Source organism: Schistocerca gregaria, chromosome 1 (genome assembly GCF_023897955.1).
Source record: "Schistocerca gregaria isolate iqSchGreg1 chromosome 1, iqSchGreg1.2, whole genome shotgun sequence".
In the NCBI taxonomy this organism is placed as follows: domain Eukaryota; kingdom Metazoa; phylum Arthropoda; class Insecta; order Orthoptera; family Acrididae; genus Schistocerca; species Schistocerca gregaria.
The window spans coordinates 2,702,247-2,722,209 of record NC_064920.1 but is presented as its reverse complement, the minus strand read 5'-3'; the positions used below and the strand labels follow the sequence as shown (position 1 = coordinate 2,722,209).

The following is a 19,963-nucleotide window of genomic DNA, read 5'->3' as shown; positions in this document are numbered from 1 at the left end:
CTGGCGATAGGCAACAAAATCGAGGCGAAGTGTCGCGACTGTTAGGGCCCGACCACACGCAACGATCTGTCTGCGCACATCACATCTGTGCAGATAGATCGTTGCGTGTGGACAGAAGATATGCACCAACCTGAGGTGTGTGCAAACCTCGAAGTTTAGGCTGGCGGTTTGAGCGAAACCTCTCAAAGCTGAGGGTACAAACCAGCTGTTTGCTCAGTCTAGTATTTGTATTTGTGCGCACAGGGCATTAAAATAGCTGATACTCGTCAGTGTTCTCAAGAGTTTCTAAGTGAATTCATTGAAATAGATAGGAACCACCCATGTTTGTGGAAGATTATAAGTAAAGACTATAGTGACCGAGACAAAAAGGCAGCAGCATACAATGCTCTAATTGAAAAATTCCGGGCAGTTGACGCCTCGGCAAACAGAGAAACAGTTTAAAAAATCATTGCGAACTGTTTACCGAAAAGAGTTATCCAAAGTTCAGAAACCTAGAAGATCTGGTGTAGGAGTAGATCAAGTATACCAGCCAACGTTATGGTATTTTGATCTGTTCGGCTTTCTCAAAAGAGGTAATTATAAGTTTTGACATCCATCCGCAAATAATTTCGCTAGTCGTTAGGTTCGCCCTGCAACTCTCGCAGTAAATTTACGTGAGAAAACTGCTTACGCTTTAGCAGCCACTGTCTACACCATTTTGACCGCTTTCTCTGTTTCCTGTGGTTGGTCTGAATGTTTTTTGCAACGCAATTTGCGAACACAGGCCACAACAGAACTTCATCCATTTCTATATTTAAAAATAACTGAATTAAATTTTTGACGTTCACGGGGAGCGTAGTCGCTTGCCACTGATACTTCTTTTCTACAACGACAGATGGCGGACGAGTAGTAAATTGGGGATTTATGTCGTGTGAACACACCACATTTGCAGCGATCTTTTGCATGTACAGACATTTGCGCCGATGTCTGCGCAGACAGATCGTTGCGTGTGGACCGGGCTTTATGTTAGACTGTGGTCCTATTTGTGATATATCTTTACGTATATCTTTGGACAATATTATTGTTTACAAGTGATGTAGTGTGAGTAAATAAAGAAGCTTTAGTGACAGCACAAAATCATTAAGCATATTTCCGTTTTACATCATGTAATATTGTTTACTGACAACCAGAATATTGTCTTAATCTGAGTAACTGTGTGATTAATCGATTTGAAGCCAGTAAATCGTCTGTCAGCTATAAAAAATGACGAATGATAGTCAGGGCCTCAATGAAACCGTTATATTGGCAACTGGAGGATATGATCATACAATAAAGCTATGGCAGGCCCATACTGGCGTCTGTCAACGTACAGCTCAGCACACTGATTCTGTATCCTTAGACAAGACGTGAATTCATAGTGTGTCAACGATTTATTATTATTATTATTTTTAATACCAGATTTTGAATTTACATATTTAGGTAATTTTGTGAATCCTTGACAGAGAAACAGCAAGTCAACTCACTGGATATCAGTCCCGATAAACAACTAATTGCTGCGGCAGGTAAGTTAATTTATTTTATATAGTCTACTAGAAAAGAATCTGTCATTTCAGTTGCATCTTACTTGTCGATACTTACGCCGACAGAGATTGATGTAAGCCCTGTCTTTTTCACATTCAGTTTGCAGATAGCAAATTAAGAAATTTACTGTTCTATTCTTTGTGTTATACTTGTTGCTTTATCTCCAAAATAACCTACGTTCATTTACTCTTAACGATGGACTTTCTTGTTTATTCAGATTCATACCCACATACTTATGAGTTGTTATTTGTGTTCTCTGATTTAAACTATTCTTTCATTCTGTTTCCAATTTCGTAGTTCTCTCTCCTGTGACGTAGACTATTGTAACATATAAATACGTTATCTATATATGGACCGCAACATAATAATGAATATGTAGTGAAAATTTAAAATTTTTGACAGGACAGATCTCGTGCGTATCGCAACCAGTAATGTCAACCAGTAAACTATTCAAGTATGCCTTCAGTTCTGATTCAAAAACTAACTTTCACTGTTATCTGTAGGACCACTGAGAAAATGTAGGTCATTGTCTTACACTGCCACAATGGATATGTATGAAATGAATTAAATGTATTGCAATGATTTCATTTTATTTCAAAACATTCAATTCATCTCATATATGTGTAGTATGTTGATTATCATTTACCCAGCATGGTGACGCAATGGTGAGACTCTGGTCTCTGCTTTGGGAGGACAGCAGTTCAAACCCCATTCATCCCTCCAGATTGAATTTTGCTCTGGTTTCCCCAAATTTATTACAGTAAATGCAAATTTGTTCCTTTGGAAACACACAGCTGATTTCCTTCCCCAAACTTCGCTGATTCTGACTTCATGTTCCTTCTCTTACGGCCTCATTATCGACAGGACATTAAAAACTAATATTTCTATCAATTGTCATTTAATGACTAAATTAAGAGGTTGGATAAGTGACTTGTGATATTGCTGGAATATATTTACTGCAGATTAATTGTCATTTTATGTTTGCATAATTTAAGATTAATGCTTTGTAAATATATTACCCTTAGAATGTACATTTTCATACAGAAATTTGACAACTCATGAATTTGTAAACTTAGCTCTATATTTTTAGTGATAATAATACTGATAATAAAGTACACAAGAGAGAGCACATGACTGCCACAGCACCAAATAGTTATTTTTGTCTAAATTAAGTGATCAGACTTGTACTAAATCAGAACAATGGATAAGGCAAGGGACATACAGTAGGTTTACACGTGATGAAATGTGGTAGTCATTTATTATTTTATTCATCACTTCTTTCCTTCACTGCTTGCTCAATATACAGATTGAATAACACCGGGGAGAGACTGCAACCGTGTCTCACTCATTTCCCAACCACTGCTTCCCTTTCATGTCCCTTGACTCTTGTAACTGCGATCTGGTTTCTGTACAAATTGTAAATAGCCTTTCGCTCCCTGTATTTTACCCCTGCCACCTTTAGAATTTGAAATAGAGTATTCCAGTCAACATTGTCAAAAGCTTTCTCTACGTCTACAAATGCTAGAAATGTAGGTTTGCCTTTCCTTAATCTTTCTTGTTGTAGGGCCAGTATTGCCTCACGTGTTCCAACATTGCTACGAAATCCAAACTGATCTTCCTCGAGGTCAGCTTCTACAAGTTTTTCCATTCATCTGTAAAGAATTCGCGTTAGTATTTTGCAGCTGTGACTTATTAAACTGATAGTTCAGTAATTTTCACATCTGTCAACACCTGATTTCTTTGGGATTGGAATTATTATATTGTTCTTGAAGTCTGAGGGTATTTTGCCTGTTTCATACATCTTGCTCACCAGACGGTAGAGTTTTGTCAGGACTGGCTCTCCCAAGGCCGTCAGTAGTTCCAATGGAATGTTGTCTACTCCAGGGGGCCTTCTTTCAGCTCAGGTCTTTCAGTGCTCTGTCAAATTCTTCACGCAGTATCGTATCTCCCATTTCATCTTCATCTACATCCTCTTCCATTTCCATAATATTGTCCTCAAGTACATCGCCCTTGTATAGCCCCTCTATATACTCCTTCCACCTTTCTGCTTTCTCTTCTTCGCTTAGAACTGGGTTTCCATTTGAGCTCTTGATGTTCATACAAGTGGTTCTCTTTTCTCTGAAGGTCTCTTTAATTTTCCTGTAGGCAGTATCTATCTTACCCCTAGTGAGATAAGCCTCTAAAGCCTTACATTTGTCTTCTAGCCATCCCTGCTTAGCCATTTTGCATTTCCTGTCGATCTCATTTTTGAGACGTTTGTATTCCTTTTTGCCTGCTTCATTTACTGCATTTTTATATTTTCTCCTTTCATCAATTAAATGCAATATTTCTTCTGTTACCCAAGGATTTCTACTAGCCCTCGTCTTTTTACCTACTTGATCCTCTGCCGCCTTCACTACTTCATCCCTCAAAGCTATACCTTCATCTTGTACTGTATTTCTTTCCCCCATTCCTGTCAATTTTTCCGTTATGCTCTCCCTGGAACTCTATACAATCTCTGGTTCTTTCAGTTTATCCAGGTCCCATTTCCTTAAATTTCCACCTTTTTGCAGTTTCTTCAGTTTTAATCTACAGATCATAACCAATAGATTGTGGTCCGAATCCACATCTGCCCCCGGAAATGTCTTACATGATTCTTGAACCAAGTGTTAGCTATGAGTAAGTTGTGCTCTGTGCAAAATTCTACCAGGCGGCTTCCTCTTTCATTTCTTACCCCCAATCCATATTCACCTGCTATGTTTCCTTCTCTCCCTTTTCCTACTGCCGAATTCCAGTCACCCATGACTACTAAATTTTCGTCTCCCTTCACAATCTGAATAATTTCTTTTATTTCATCATACATTTCATCATTTTCTTCATCATCTGCAGAGCTAGTTGGCATATAAACTTTTACTACTGTAGTAGGTGTGGGATTCTTATCTATCTTGACCACAATAATGCTGTTTGTAGTAGCTTACCCCCATTCCTATTTTTCTATTCTTTATTAAACCTACTCCTGCATTACCTCTATTTGATTTTGTGTTTATAATCCTGTAGTCACCTGACCAGAAATCTTGTTCCTCCTTTCACTGAACTTCACTAATTCCCACTATATCTAACTTTAACCTATCCATTTCCCTTTTTAAATTTTCTAACCTACCTGCCCGATTAAGGGATCTGACATTCCACACACCGATCCGAAGAATGCCAGTTTTCTTTCTCCTGACAATGACATCCTCCTGAGTAGTCCCCGCCTGGAGATCCGAATGGGGGACTATTTTACCTCTGGAATATTTTACCCAAGAGGTTACCATCATCATTTAATCATATAGTAAAGCTGCATGCCCTTGGAAAAAATTACGGCCATAGTTTCCCCTTGCTTTCAGTCGTTCGCAGTACCAGCACACCAAGGCCGTTTTGGTTATTGTTACAAGGCCAGATCAGTCATTCATTCAGACTGTTGCCCTTGCAACTACTGAAAAGGCTCCTGCCCCTCTTCAGGAACCACACATTTGTCTGGCCTCTCAACAGATACCCCTCCGTTGTGGTTGCACCTACGGTACGGCTATCTGTATCGCTGAGGCACGCAAGCCTCCCCACCAACGGCAAGGTGCATGGTTCATGAGGGGGGAGGGGGGGGGATGTTGCATAGGCAGAAATAAAGTAATTACCAAGTGCTGTACAGTGTGGTGCTTAAGTCGGCATATTTTCTTTGTAACACATTGAGGCACTTCTACAAGTGATTGTTATCAGAACAGCACTTCTTTTTATCAGTTTTTAAAATTAATTGTATCTGTATTTATACATGCACCGTTTTTAGTGATATAAAGCTGTTGGGTTTACAGCCAAGTTAGTTTGCCTACATGGTGTGAAGAGTAATGAGTATAACTTGCATGATTTCCTGCATGTGTTATGTGCTACTCTTGGTTTATATCAAATGGTCAGGAAAAACCAAAAGTTAGTTTACAACAAGAAGGGAAATAGATTGAATTTGTGCATAAATATGTCATGTTTTCGAAAAGGGGCATACACAGGCTCTGCGAAAATAACAGCCTAAATACTCTTCTTTTGCCTGTTACTTTGCATTTAGTTAATTTCTATTGTCCCAAGAAATGTGAACAGGTTTGGCAGCCTGTTGCCAAACCTAGCAAGTAAGGTAGTATATTGGTAAGGTACTGGACTCGCATTTAGGATGTCTCTGCTTCAAATCTCCACATGGCCATAAGGCACAGATCCAGAGTTGGGTCGTTGTTTTCTGCCCCTTCCCTGTAATTATAATTTTTCCCACTTTTGACATACTATGGTTGCCTAGGATTTAATAATAATAGTAACAACATAAAATATTGTATTATAACAAGAATAATACCTGGCTTACATCAGTCCTTAGTTAACCGCTGTAGCGTAGGTTGCAAGTATAATAATTCACACAATTTAAAGTCTAAGTGTGCTCTCACCATTACCAGTATTTCATTCAGCACTGTCATTGTGAACATAAAAAAATGTGTGTATGGCACTTGTGGCCAGGTAGTTCTGTGGCATTTGGCCATTTGGTGCAAGCCTTTTAGTTGATGCCACTTTATCAACTTGCACATTAATGATGATAAATGAGAATAGATAGTTATTTTAGTGTGTGGACTCAGTAACATTGTCTGACTTGTTTTTGACAGCAGGCAAGCTTGCAAATGTGTCCTTTTTCCTGCCCAAGATACTCTCCGCAGCTGATCAGTTCTCAAACACATTCATGTAGGCTAGGGATCAATGGGCAACTGAAAAATGTGCTGTGTTGAACATAGCTTGTAATTTTTTCGAAATTTATTGTCATTTTTGCACTGTTTTCATGTTACTTTATTTTCCAAAAATTATCTAAGAGTCTTGGAAATTGATATATGTGGAAATATAAAATGCTTTTAGCAAAATTTTCTGTTGGGAGGAGGGGGGGGGGGGGGGGGGGAAATCTCATGATTCCCATGATGAACCCGCTCCCTCCTCCTCTGACCACACATGCCAAACTTCCAGATTTATGGTTTATGTGGCTTCCATAAATTGTTTGAGGAAAATACTGGGATATTTCCTTAGGCAAGAATGTGGCCAATATCCTTTCCCACTCTGAACTTGTGCTCCATCAGTAAAGACGATATCATCAACAGGATATTAAACCCTGATCTTCCTTCCTTATGTAACCAAATTTGAGGTAGAGTTCCAGTATGATGACCTAGAGTTTTCATGAGCTTTTTGACCCTTAAGAGAAGAAGGAAAGACAAAATAATTTGTACAAGCTACATGTAAGAATGAAAGTTAGGTAGTTATTTTCACGTTGTGTGGATCATTTTACAACTTTTCATTATGTGAGACAGCTCAGTTTACAATTAGAGTATACTTGTTCAGTGAAAAATATGACAACATTCTGTCCATTTACATAATTTCTTAACTTATGTTTATTGTTATACTATTTTACTTTTTATACTCAAAACTATCTTTAATACCTCTTTTCTTTCTTCCCTTTGTTCGGTATCTCAAAACTGAAAATGAGAATAATCTGTGGTTTGTTCACATGTCGTGAATGAGGGCTCGCCAATTCTGAATCGGCGGGAGTCAGTCAACTTTGGTCCCTTAATGCTTTCTCAGGTCGCTGCTGACATTGATAATCTAATACTATTACTCCCATGTAGTGTGGTTGTTATGAAGTGATTGCCATGTTGTGGCAAACTGGTGAGTTAATGCATAGTGCCAGCATTGTGTGACAAAACAGTAGCTAGTGTCTGCCTCCCACCTCTCCGTCTCTCCATACTACGCCCTGCATCTCCCACTCAGCTGCTCATGTGCTGGGAATTGGTGGGCAGAGGTTACCTCCGCCGCTCTACACACACCCCTGGAATTTGTTCAGGATGTCGTGAACATAGTATATACTGTATATTGAGTGCAGAAACAGTGCTAAACAACTTCTTTCTTGATGAGACTTTCTTATGTTTATAGGTTACCAACATATCAGAATGTATGATTTAACTTCAAATAATCCAAATCCTGTGATAAACTATGAAGGTGTGTCGAAGAATGTAACTGGTGTTGGCTTTCAAGAGGATGGGAAATGGATGTTTACTGGCGGAGAAGATTGCAGTGCAAGAATATGGGATTTAAGGTTGGTTTAATGCATTTCTATATGTCCTGATAATTGTATCTAAAAACAAAGATGATGTGACTTACCAAACGAAAGCGCTGGCAGGTCGATAGACACACAAACATACACACAAAATTCGAGCTTTTGCAACCGGTGGTTGCTTCATCAGGAAAGAGAGAAGGAGAGGGAAAGATGAAAGGATGCGGGTTTTAAGGGTGAGGGTAAGGAGTCATTCCAATCCAGGGAGCGGAAAGACTTACCTTAGGGGGAAAAAGGGATAGGTATACACTCGCTCGCGAGCGCGCGCACACACACACACACACACACACACACACACACACACACACACACACATCCAACCGCACATACGCAGACACAAGCAGACATTTGTAAAGGCACAGCAGTTGGATATGTGTGTGTGCGCGGTTGGATATGTGTGTATGCGCGAGTGTATACCTATCCCTTTTTCCCTCTAAGGTAAGTCTTTCCGCTTCCGGGATTGGAATGACTCCTTACCCTCTCCCTTAAAACTTGCATCCTTTCATCTTTCCCTCTTTCCTGACGAAGCAACCGCTGGTTGTGAAAGTTCGAATTTTGTGTGTATGTTTGTGTTTGTTTGTGTGTCTATCGACCTGCCAGTGCTTTTGTTTGGTAAGTCACATCATCTTTGTTTTTAGATATATTTTTCCCACGTGGAATGTTTCCCTCTATTATGTCCTGATAATTGACAACATATGCCGATTTAAATTATACGAATTGTCTCATTGTGGTAACATGTCACTAATGATGGTGAGTATGATGCAAAATGAAAATGAGTGAAATATGAATGCCTTAGGTACAAATGAGTAGGTTTATCTAAGAATTAAAGACTTGGAGGTGTACTGTAATTGGTTGCTGCTTGGAAGCACACCATGGTTGTACATCTTTGTAAATCTCTCCCCTCCATCTCAGAGGTCTGATATTTAAAATCCTGCGTTAATCTTGGCTTCTGGCTGACAACAGCCTAACACTTGACACAACTATGGAATTCTCCCCTCTTTCACTGCTATTTTTCACCTGGCAGGGCCAACAACTTGATCCTGGGGTTGATTAAAAAAATGGTTTGCCATTCGTGTCTATAGCAGCAAGGCCATGTCTGTGTCTAGCTGTGCTGCCCTGTTCTGCTTTTGCTATGCATTAAATTTACCCCACCAAAAAGAAATTATATAATAACTGCCTGCATTAACTATGGTTATGAATTGTTGAAAAAATAAGTGATAAGAAATAAAATACTGGAAAATTTTTAATAGAAGATAATATGTATGAAACAGTAAACCAGTACTCATGCTGTTTTTCAATGTCCATCCTTGTGATTTGAGGTCTGAGTGACTTTTACCATTCACTTACGAAATAAAATGGAACACCTACAGCCATGATTACGATGCCCTTTATAATAAGGCTACAAGTTTCAGTGCTGGATCTGAGGGGGTTAACGCCATCCGTATACATGATACATCAGTGGCCAACATCTATAACTATTGTTATGGATGTTGGCTACTGATGAATCATGTATACAAATGGTGTCAATCCCTTCAGCATCAGCTAAGGCCGGATGATCATGCACTGAAAAACCAAAACTGAAAGCCATGTAATAAATGACATTGTAAGGACGACTGTCGGTGTTCCATTTTATTACTCTACTCATCCTGGCTAACCACACATGCATATACCAACACGTCAGATGTGGATCCATTGCTGATTGCGTGGTGATTGCAGCATTAATTGTGACTAATTGTGCACTATATCTCAGCCAAGTTCATCAGGATCCATTTGCAGTGGCATGGGAATGAGCTGGGATACCATTCGCAAATCTTGCTCTCACCTCTCATCTCTGTGCAGCCCACCTCCGTGTCTGTACCAAAATATGGAACTGGGAGAATAAACAGTTAGAAGTTGTGGTTAGTGCCTGGAGATAATTTTGCTCAAACATCTAGATTTAATTTGTGAGTAAAGTTTTGTCCAAGAAAGTGGCAAATATTGGATAGTGTCTGAGCTTTGTATTGTAACAAGTACTGGCTTACAATGACAGTACACCTGTGGTATTTGTTGAGGTCACATGAAATCATCCAGGATACATGCGGAATACCATAGTTCCCATTTTATTACTGTGCTCTATCGGAGATATCCATCAGCTCACCTGCCAAATGTGATCTCCAGTGTTCCACGTCCAAGTTCCAGTCTGGCAGGACAGGATGAGTATTGGTTTACAGTTTCATACATTGTTGTTGTGGTCTTCAGTCCTGAGACTGGCTACAACCCTGTCTTACTCCCTTCCCAACCACTGCTTCCCTTTCATGTCCCTCGACTCTTATAACTGCAGTCTGGTTTCTGTACAAATTGTAAATAGCCTTTCGCTCCCTGTATTTTACCCCTGCCACCTTTAGAATTTGAAAGAGAGTATTCCAGTCAACATTGTCAAAAGCTTTCTCTAAGTCTACAAATGCCAGAAACGTAGGTTTGCCTTTCCTTAATCTTTCTTCTAAGATAAGTTGTAGGGCCAGTATTGCCTCACGTGTTCCAACATTTCTACGAAATCCAAACTGATCTTCCCCGAGGTCAGCTTCTACAAGTTTTTCCATTCGTCTGTAAAGAATTCGCGTTAGTATTTTGCAGCTGTGACTTATTAAACTGATAGTTCGGTAATTTTCACATCTGTCAACACCTGATTTCTTTGGGATTGGAATTATTATATTGTTCTTGAAGTCTGAGGGTATTTTGCCTGTTTCATACATCTTGCTCACCAGACGGTAGAGTTTTGTTAGGACTGGCTCTCCCAAGGCCGTCAGTAGTTCCAATGGAATGTTATCTACTCCAGGGGGCCTTCTTTCAGCTCAGGTCTTTCAGTGCTCTCACGCAGTATCATATCTCCCATTTCATCTTCATCTTCATCTACATCCTCTTCCATTTCCATAATATTGTCCTCAAGTACATCGCCCTTGTATAGCCCCTCTATATACTCCTTCCACCTTTCTGCTTTCCCTTCTTTGCTTAGAACTGGGTTTCCAATCGAGCTCTTGATGTTCATACAAGTGGTTCTCTTTTCTCTGAAGGTCTCTTTAATTTTCCTGTAGGCAGTATCTATCTTACCCCTAGTGAGATAAGCCTCTAAAGCCTTACATTTGTCCTCTAGCCATCCCTGCTTAGCCATTTTGCATTTCCTGTCGATCTCATTTTTGAGACGTTTGTATTCCTTTTTGCCTGCTTCATTTAGTGCAATTTTATATTTTCTCCTTTCATCAATTAAATTCAATATTTCTTCAGTTACCCAAGGATTTCTACTAGCCCTCGTCTTTTTACCTACTTGATCCTCTGCCGCCTTCACTACTTCATCCCTCAAAGCTATCCCTTCATCCTGTACTGTATTTCTTTCCCCCATTCCTGTCAATTTTTCTGTTATGCTCTCCCTGAAACTCTATACAATCTCTGGTTCTTTCAGTTTATCCAGGTCCCATTTCCTTAAATTTCCACCTTTTTGCAGTTTCTTCAGTTTTAATCTACAGCTCATAACCGATAGATTGTGGTCAGAGTCCACATCTGCCCCTGGAAATGTCTTACAATTTAAAACCTGGTTCCTAAATCTCTGTCTTACTTTTATATAATCTATCTGATACCTTTTAGTATCTCCAGGGTTCTTCCATGTATACAACCTTCTTTCATGATTCCTAAACCAAGTGTTGGCTATGATTAATTTGTGCTCTGTGCAAAATTCTACCAGGCGGCTTCCTCTTTCATTTCTTAGCCCCAATCCATACTCACCTACTACGTTATTTCTCTCCCTTTTCCTACTACCAAATTCCAGTCACCCATGACTATTAAATTTTCGTCACCCTTCACTATCTGAATAATTTCTTTTATTTCATCATACATTTCTTCAATTTCTTCATCATCTGCAGAGCTAGTTGGCATATAAACTTGTACTACTGTAGTAGATGTGGGCTTCTTATCTATCTTGGCCACAATAATGCATTCACTATGCTGTTTGTATTATTAAACCTACTCTTGCATTACCCCTATTTGATTTTGTGTTTATAACCATGTAGTCACCTGACCAAAAGTCTTGTTCCTCCTGCCATCGAACATCACTAATTCCCACTATATCTAACTTTAACCTATCCATTTCCCTTTTTATACTTTCTAACTTACTTGCCCGATTAAGTGATCTGACATTCCATGCTCCGATCCATAGAACGTCAGTTTTCTTTCTCCTGATAACGACATCCTCTTGAGTAGTCCCCGCCCGGAGATCCAAATGGGGGACTATTTTACCTCTGGAATATTTTACCCGAGAGGACGCCATCATCATTTAATCATACAGTAAAGCTGCATGCCCTCTGGAAAAATTACGGCCGTAGTTTCCCCTTGCTTTCAGACATTCACAGTACCAGCACAGCAAGGCCGTTTTGGTTATTGTTACAAGGCCAGATCAGTCAGTCATCCAGACTGTTGCCCTTGCAACTACTGAAAAGGCTGCTGCCCCTCTTCAGGAACCAAACGTTTGTCTGGCCTCAACAGATACCCCTCCATTGTGGTTGCACCTACGGTACGGCTATCTGTATCGCTGAGGCATGCAAGCCTCCCCACCAACGGCAAGGTCCATGGCTCACGGGGGGAGGGTTTCATACATATTATCTTCCATTCTGAATTTTTCGGTATTTTATTTCTTATCACTTATTTTTCAATGATTCATAACAATAGTTACTGCAGGCATAGTTATTATATAATTCCTTTTTAATGGGGTAAATTAACTGCATAGCAAAAGCAGAATAGGGCAACTCAGCTAGATACAGACATGGCCTTGCTGCTATAGACATAAATGGCAAACACTTTTTTTAAGCAACCTGCAGGACCACGTTCGTGGCCCTGCCAGGTGAAACACAGCAGTGAAAGCTGGACTGCCACACAGATCAGAACAGAATTCACATGGACTCTGCACCATCATTGGAGATCATTTACTTTTGAATTAATGAATTTAATAGTTGTCAGACAAGCACCAAAGATGAAGCAAGCTCCAGGCATCCAGTTGAAGTCACCACAAAGGAAACCATTTACAAATTCCATGATACGGTAATACAAGACTGCCGAATAAAAATTCATTTAGATGCTGAGACTGTGAGCATCTCAACTGAATGAGTTCATAATATTGTGCACAGAGAATTGTCTATGAAGATGCTCTGTGCAAGTTGATTGCCCCAATTCCCCACAGTCAAAAGCACATCTGGCATAATATTTCAACAAAATGTTAAAAAATAGTAAAATTTGAAGTAGTCTTTGGTATCTAACTTCAAAAGACAGCCAGCTTAGATTGTTCAGCATTTCTGTTATGCTCTCCTGTGACCATTCATGCTGCCCTTCTTAGCATACATTCTGCATCCTCTGTTAATCCTATTTGGTACAGGTCTCACACACTTGAGCACTATTCCAAGATGGGACACAAGTGGTTTGCAAGCAATCTTCTTGGTGGAGTAATCGCATTCTCACAGTATGCTGCAAATGAACTGAAGTGTGCCATCTGATTGGGAATGGTTAAAAAGAAGGGCAGACATCCACAGTACATTATTTTTATTTTTAAATTTCTACATGACTGAAACATTCAGCAGTATACAAAGGTCTTGCTTTACTTGTATTGATTTCGGTGTTACAATGCATCATCTTCAACCTCCTTTATGATAAGCTGGATAAGCATGTGGGTAACTGGGTTACCATCATAATACATCTCAATAGTTGGCACAATCAAATGGGTGTCCACGATGATTAATCCCTTCCTTCTCATTTATGGTGTTTACAGTGCCAGTACAGTTGATGAATATACAAAGAGTCTCCTCACTGCAGGTGGGGTTCCTCTCATCATGGGGTCTGGGTGACCTTTCCTTCCTTTTCAACCTTCTCCAATTTGTCCCTGTCTCTTCCTGAGGCAGAAACTATGAATTTCAAAAGACAAAAAGTATATCACTTTTATTATTATGTGTATGTGTCTGTTGACTGCACTATACATTTCACTAAGTATTCATCAGCAATTCTGCCTCGTAATGTGTTAATTCTATCTTCTATTCCTTACTGGCCAGCAATCACAAGTAAGATCAGTGTTCCTGTTCACTTTGTGTTCACCTAAACTTCCAAGTTCACAACATGAGTCTCACCTTCCTATATTGTTACTATTTTTTTCAGGGAAATTACATCATTTTACTAGTATATTTTTCCTTCTATTAATGACTTACTTAATGGCCAAGTAAGTGCATTCCATATAATATCACACACAGGAGAAGAAACATGTCTTTCACTGTAGAACTTCACTGAGCATCAATTTGAATAATTTGATCTAGTGAATGGTTTTGTGAGTCCAGTTAAAGAGTGATAACCAGTCTCTATTTTGTATCTGCAGTTCATATTATCTATGATTTTCATTCATTGTGAAATAAACAGTACTGCAGTATATGTTATACGAAAGAAATAAATTGTTATAATCATCTTTTCAGGTCACGAAATCTCCAGTGTCAGAGAATATTTCAGGTATCAGCTCCTGTAAATTGTGTTTGTCTTCACCCAAACCAGGCAGAACTTGTTGTTGGTGACCAGAGTGGTGTGATACATTTGTGGGACTTGAAAACTGATCACAATGAACAATTAGTAAGTTGTAATATTATAACTGCTTTCTAATTTATGTGTTTTATTTCAGACTGAAAGTTTTTATTTGTTTGTGCTGTAGATTCCTGAACCTGAAGCATCAATACAGCATATAGCTATAGACCCCGAAGCTTCATACATGGCAGCAGTAAATAATCGAGGCCATTGTTACATATGGAGTCTCACTGGAGGAGTAGGTGAAGAGCCCACAAAGCTAAATCCAAAGCATAAAATTGAGGCTCATAGACGTTATGCTTTGAAATGCAGTTTCAGCCCTGATTCAACGTAAGTATTATATGTGTAGGTGTTAAACAGGGTGTTTCAAAACTCAATGGCAAAACTTCAAGATGGGTTCCTCATATAACAGTAAGAAAAACATGTCAAGTAGTTATTGACTTATTCGAGAATGTTACTGTTATGCAGTGCATGCTGACAAGTGTCGTTTACTTTAGGAAAATATATGACATACACAAGGGACAGAATCCGATAACTGCATAACAAGCAAGTGTGGGGGCAGACACCAATCTCCATGCAACTATCTAGTCATATCACCAACAGAGGTTCTCCATTAACATATTGGCAGTTGCTTGTTGGGACCCTAAGTCGTACCAGAAAAAACTTACTGGATAGAACTGTACAGATTTCTCACACAATGCATCGCTTGAGTGTGCAGAAGATATGCCACTTGCATCCTGTTGACAACTTTACTGTATTTCATGCATGATGGTGCTCTCACTCACATTTGTCTTGATGCCTGGAGGCAGCTGAATGCACATTTTCCTGAGTGCTGGATATCTAGAGGTGGACCAATTCCGTGGCCACCCCGTTCGTCTGACTTAAATCCCCTAGCCTTTTACCTGGGGGGACACATACTGTCTCTCGTGTATTCAACTGCTTTTCCAGATGAACCTACTCTCCATGCACACATTGTGGTGGCCTTTCAGACAGTTTGAAGTACACCAGCCATTTTTGATCATGTGCAGAATTCAGTAAGGCAACAAATGGATGCCTATATTCAGTCAGGAGGAGGTCACTTTGAACATTTTCTCCAATACATAACCAGAGTGTACCAGCGGGCATAACATATATGCTGTGCAGTTTGTAGAACTGAAGGCTCAGTCAATCTGTAATGGTGCTTTTCGGGACCCATGTGATATAGCCTTTTTTCTTGTTGTTGTATGAGGAATCCATTCCTGAAGTTTTGCTTTCGAGTTTTGAAACCCTCACTATGTCATGATTTTAGGCTCAAATCAATATATTTGTGATAAACTTGATTTTGGTTGTCAGCTGTTGGATATTTTTATGTTTGGTGAGGAATTCTGCTTTGAATGACACAGATACAAATACTTCGCAATAGAGGACAGATTTTTTAATCAGTTTGTTTTGGTGTTTAAACGGAAAAAGACTTACAGATAAATTTAATGTATTGCAGGTTACTTGTAACAACATCAGCGGACCAAACTGCAAGAGTGTGGAAAACATCTGACTTTACTCTGCTTCAGGAACTTAAGCATGATGACCAACGCTGGGTCTGGGATGCCGCCTTCAGTGCAGATTCCCAATATGTCCTTACAGGTATGTTTTACTTAGCACCTTTATTGTTGCTGTTAGTTGGGGCATTTTACCAACGAAGGTTACGAAGTTTAATTGTATAACATAATGTAACAATAAACAGAGAAATGTGTACAAAATCTTTGAACCTTTCATGGCCACATGTTGACACATTGCCTATTGGCTTTCTGTCTCCACGATGTACAGTCGGTCGATAGTGCAACGCACGTTCAATCTGTCTATCACTATAACCATTTTGACAAAATGTAACTTCAAGATGGGACAGCTCAGCTGGCAAAGTTTCAGCGTCAAAAACGACATGTGCCCTGTGTACCAGGGTATGAAGTACCCCTTCACGCTGAGTCAAATGGTGACAACTATTAGCCTGTAAGTACAAGTCGGTGTGAGTAAGTTACCTGTAGACTGCATGTCCCAATGATCCATCATCCTTCCTCCTAACCAACACGTCAAGAAAGGGAAGGCAACCATCCTCTTCCACCTCCATCATAAAACGAATGTTCGGGTGGATCGAGTTCAGATGTTCTAGAAAGACATTCAAATTCTCCCTACCATGAGGCTAAATGACAAATATCAACGTATCTAAAGAAATAGGCGGGTTTCAGAGGCGCCGACTCCAGTGCACGCTCCTTGAAGTCTTCCATAAACAAATTTGCAATCACAGGAGACAACGGACTACCCATCACAACTCCATCTGTCTGCTTGTAATACTGGTCATTAAATAAAAAGTAAGTGGATGTCAACACATGCCAAACTTGGCCTCGATTAACTGCAACAAATCAGACAGAGGAACACGAGTGAGGAGAGAGACCACATCGAATCTCACTAAAATATCAAAGTCATTCAACTGCAGTCCCCCCAAATGATGTAAAAAATCAGCTGAGTTCCTGATATGATGTTCACACCAACCTACTTGTGGACTCAACAGAGAAGCAAGATGCTTGGCTACACGATATGTTGGAGCGCCAATGTTACTCACTATAGGATGGAAGGGAACCTCTTCCTTGTGAACCTTCAGAAGGCCATATAACCTAGGGGGAACAGCACTATAGGTGTTAAGACTCTTGACAGTATCCTGCGACTAACCACTTTTCTTCAGGATGCTGTTGGTGTTTTTCTCAACACTTTTTGTGGGGTCAGCATCGATTCTGCAATATGCTGCATCAGATAGTAAACGTTGCATCTTTTCTACATAATCATGTTTATTTAAAACAACGGTGGCATTGCCCTTGTCCGCAGGTAAAATAAAAATATTAGGATCAACTTTGATAGAGTGTAAAGCAGCCCTCTCTGCTGCTGTTACATTACTCTTGGGTGGACAAGCCCTACTCAAAACACGGCATGCCTCCCTCCTAACCACCTCTGTAGCATCAGGAGGTAGTTTACAAACTGCCCGTTCAATTGAACTAATAAAATTAACTGCCGGCAAACTCTTCGGAGTGGGTGCAAAAATTTTAAATGCGGTTGTGCCACGAATTTCTTTTCTCTCCAGTTCTCTTTAGTACCTCCTTATTAGTTATGTGACGTACACATCTAATCTTCAGCATTCTTTTGTAGCATCATATTTCAAAAGCCTCTATTCTGCTCTTGTCTAAACTGTTTATCTTTGATGTTTCACCTCCATACATATACTTCAGTAAAGACTTTCTAACATTTAAATCTACATTTGATGCAAGCAAATTTCTCTTCTTCACAAAACACATTTTACTTGTCATTGGTAGTCTACATTTTATAAACTCTCTACTTTGGCCATCGTCAGCTATTTTGCTGCCATATAGAAAAACTCATATACTACTTTCAGTGTTTTGTGTCCTAATCTGGTTTTCTCAGCGTCATGTGATTTAATTTGGCTACAGTCCATTATCCTTGTTTTGCTTTTGTTGGTGTTCATCTTATGTCACGTCCATTCTGTTCAACAGCTCCTCTAAGCCTTTGCTGTCTCTGACAGAATTACAATGTCATTGGCAAACCTCAGAGTTTTTATTTTTTCCTTGCACTTTACTTAATTCCTTCTCCATTTTTTCATTTGATTTCCTTTACTGCATGCTGAATGTAGAGTTTGAATAAAATTAAGGATAGGCTACAATCCAGTCACACTCTCAACCCCTGCTGCCTTCGTACCTCTCGACTCTTATAATCGCCTGCTGGTTAGCCTTTCACTATATGTATTTTACCCCTGCTACCTTCAGAATTTCAAAGAGAATATTCCAGTCAGCATTGTCAAAAGCTTACTCTAAGTCTAAAAATGATAGAAATGTAGGTTTGCCTTTCCTTAACCTATATTGTAAGATAAGTCATAGTGTCAGTATTGACTTGCATGTTCCTACTTTTCTACACAATCCAAACTAATCTTCCCTGAGGTCAGCTTCTACCAGTTTTCCCATTCTTCTGTAAAGAATTTGTGTCAGTATTTTGCAACTATGAATTGCTAAACTGATAGGTTGGTAATATTTACACAATCAGATATTTTCTCCTTTCATCAGTTAAATTCAATATGTACTGACACATCCGAGGATTTCTACTAAACCTTGTCTTTTTACCTATCATTAGCTGCCTTCACTATTGCATCTCTCAAAGCTGCCCATTCATCTTCTGCTGAATTCCTTTCCACTGTTCTAGTCACCATCCGGTGTCTCCAGATTTCTCCACATGTGTAACCTTTAATGATTCTTAAACAAAGTGTTAGCAGTGATTAAATTATGTTATGTGTAAAATTCCTCCAGATGACTTCCTCTTTCATTTCTTTCCCCCAGTCCATATTCCCCTCTTATTTTTCCTTTTCTTCCTTTCCCAGCTGTCAAATTCCAGTTCCTCATCACAATTAAATTCTCATGTGCCTTAACTGTCACCTCTTCATCATCTGTAGAGCTAGTTGGCTTATAAACTTGTGCTACTCTGATCAGTGTAGGCTTTGTGCCTATTTTTGCTTTGATAATGCATTCACTTCCATGGTGTTCATAGTAGCTTATCCACATATGTGTTTTCATATTCATTAATAAACATGCTCGTGCATTACCACTATTTGAATTTTTGTCTATTACTCTTTATTCATGTGAGCATAAGTTCTGTTCCTCCTGGCACGGACTTCTCTAATTATTATATCTAACTTCATCCTATCCATTTCCTTTTTTCAACTTTCTAACCTATCAGCCTAATTGAGGAATCTAACTTTCCAGAGTCCGATCCATAAATGCCAGCTCTGTTTCTCCTGATGACATCCTCCTGAATAGTCCCCACCCAGAGACCCAAATGGGGGACTATATTACTTCTGGAATATTTTACCCAAAAAGATGCCATCATCATTTAACTATACAGCAGAGCTGGATGCCCTCGGGAATAATTATTGCTGTAGTTCCCCCTTACTTTTAGTTCTTCACAGTACCAGCACAGCAAGGCAGTTTTGGTTGTGTTACAAGGCCAGATCAGTCAGTCATCCAGACTTGTTGCCCGTGTAACTACTTAAGAGGCTGTTACCCCTCTTTAGGGACCACATGTTTGTCTGGCTTCTCAAAAGATACACCTTCAGTGTGGTTGCACCTGGGGTATGTCTATCCATAGCACTGAGACACCTGACCACTCCACCAACGGGGAGGTCTGTGGTTCAAAGGAGGGGGGGGGGGGGGGGCAGGGGGGCGCAAACAGTCATATATTGAATTTAATTTGAAGTTCTATTTGGTTCTGTGGCACTTTGGAACTGTCTCTCAGGGGCTACAATGAAACTGATGCCTCTCAAAATAAGATGGTTTTTCGTGAGCTAATTCATTTTAGTGTGAGACTGTATAAAGACTTTCAACTTCATCTCGGTCAAACATCACTTTCCAAAGGCTTCTCTAATACTGTTCAGGATGAATTACTGCATTGCGACCGTTGGAAGTGTACCACGAGGAAGTTCTTAGAGAAATAAAGCATTTTGATTATGTTCCAATAAACACAGATGAAACCACAGATATGTCTTCAAATTTTGATTGGTTTGTGTTTTGTGATATGGGGTGACAATTATTGAGCCATATGAAATAAAATTGTGATAACTTCTGAACGGTTTGCATTAGGACATTCAAACTGCACACTTGGTCACAGGGC

General features: G+C 39.5%; 1 protein-coding gene across 1 annotated transcript in view; it reads left to right on the top strand.

Annotated features, from left to right (window-relative positions):
• Positions 1-938: 938 nt before the first annotated feature.
• Positions 939-19,963, top strand: part of LOC126320026 (target of rapamycin complex subunit lst8) — a 36,380-nt gene continuing 17,355 nt past the window's right edge. The window contains exons 1-6 of the mRNA XM_049993750.1: positions 939-1,368; positions 1,490-1,541; positions 7,513-7,675; positions 14,167-14,317; positions 14,397-14,599; positions 15,747-15,889. Coding sequence (XP_049849707.1) covers positions 1,243-1,368; positions 1,490-1,541; positions 7,513-7,675; positions 14,167-14,317; positions 14,397-14,599; positions 15,747-15,889 — 838 coding nt within the window. The 5' untranslated portion in view covers positions 939-1,242. The remainder of the gene's footprint in view (positions 1,369-1,489; positions 1,542-7,512; positions 7,676-14,166; positions 14,318-14,396; positions 14,600-15,746; positions 15,890-19,963) is intronic.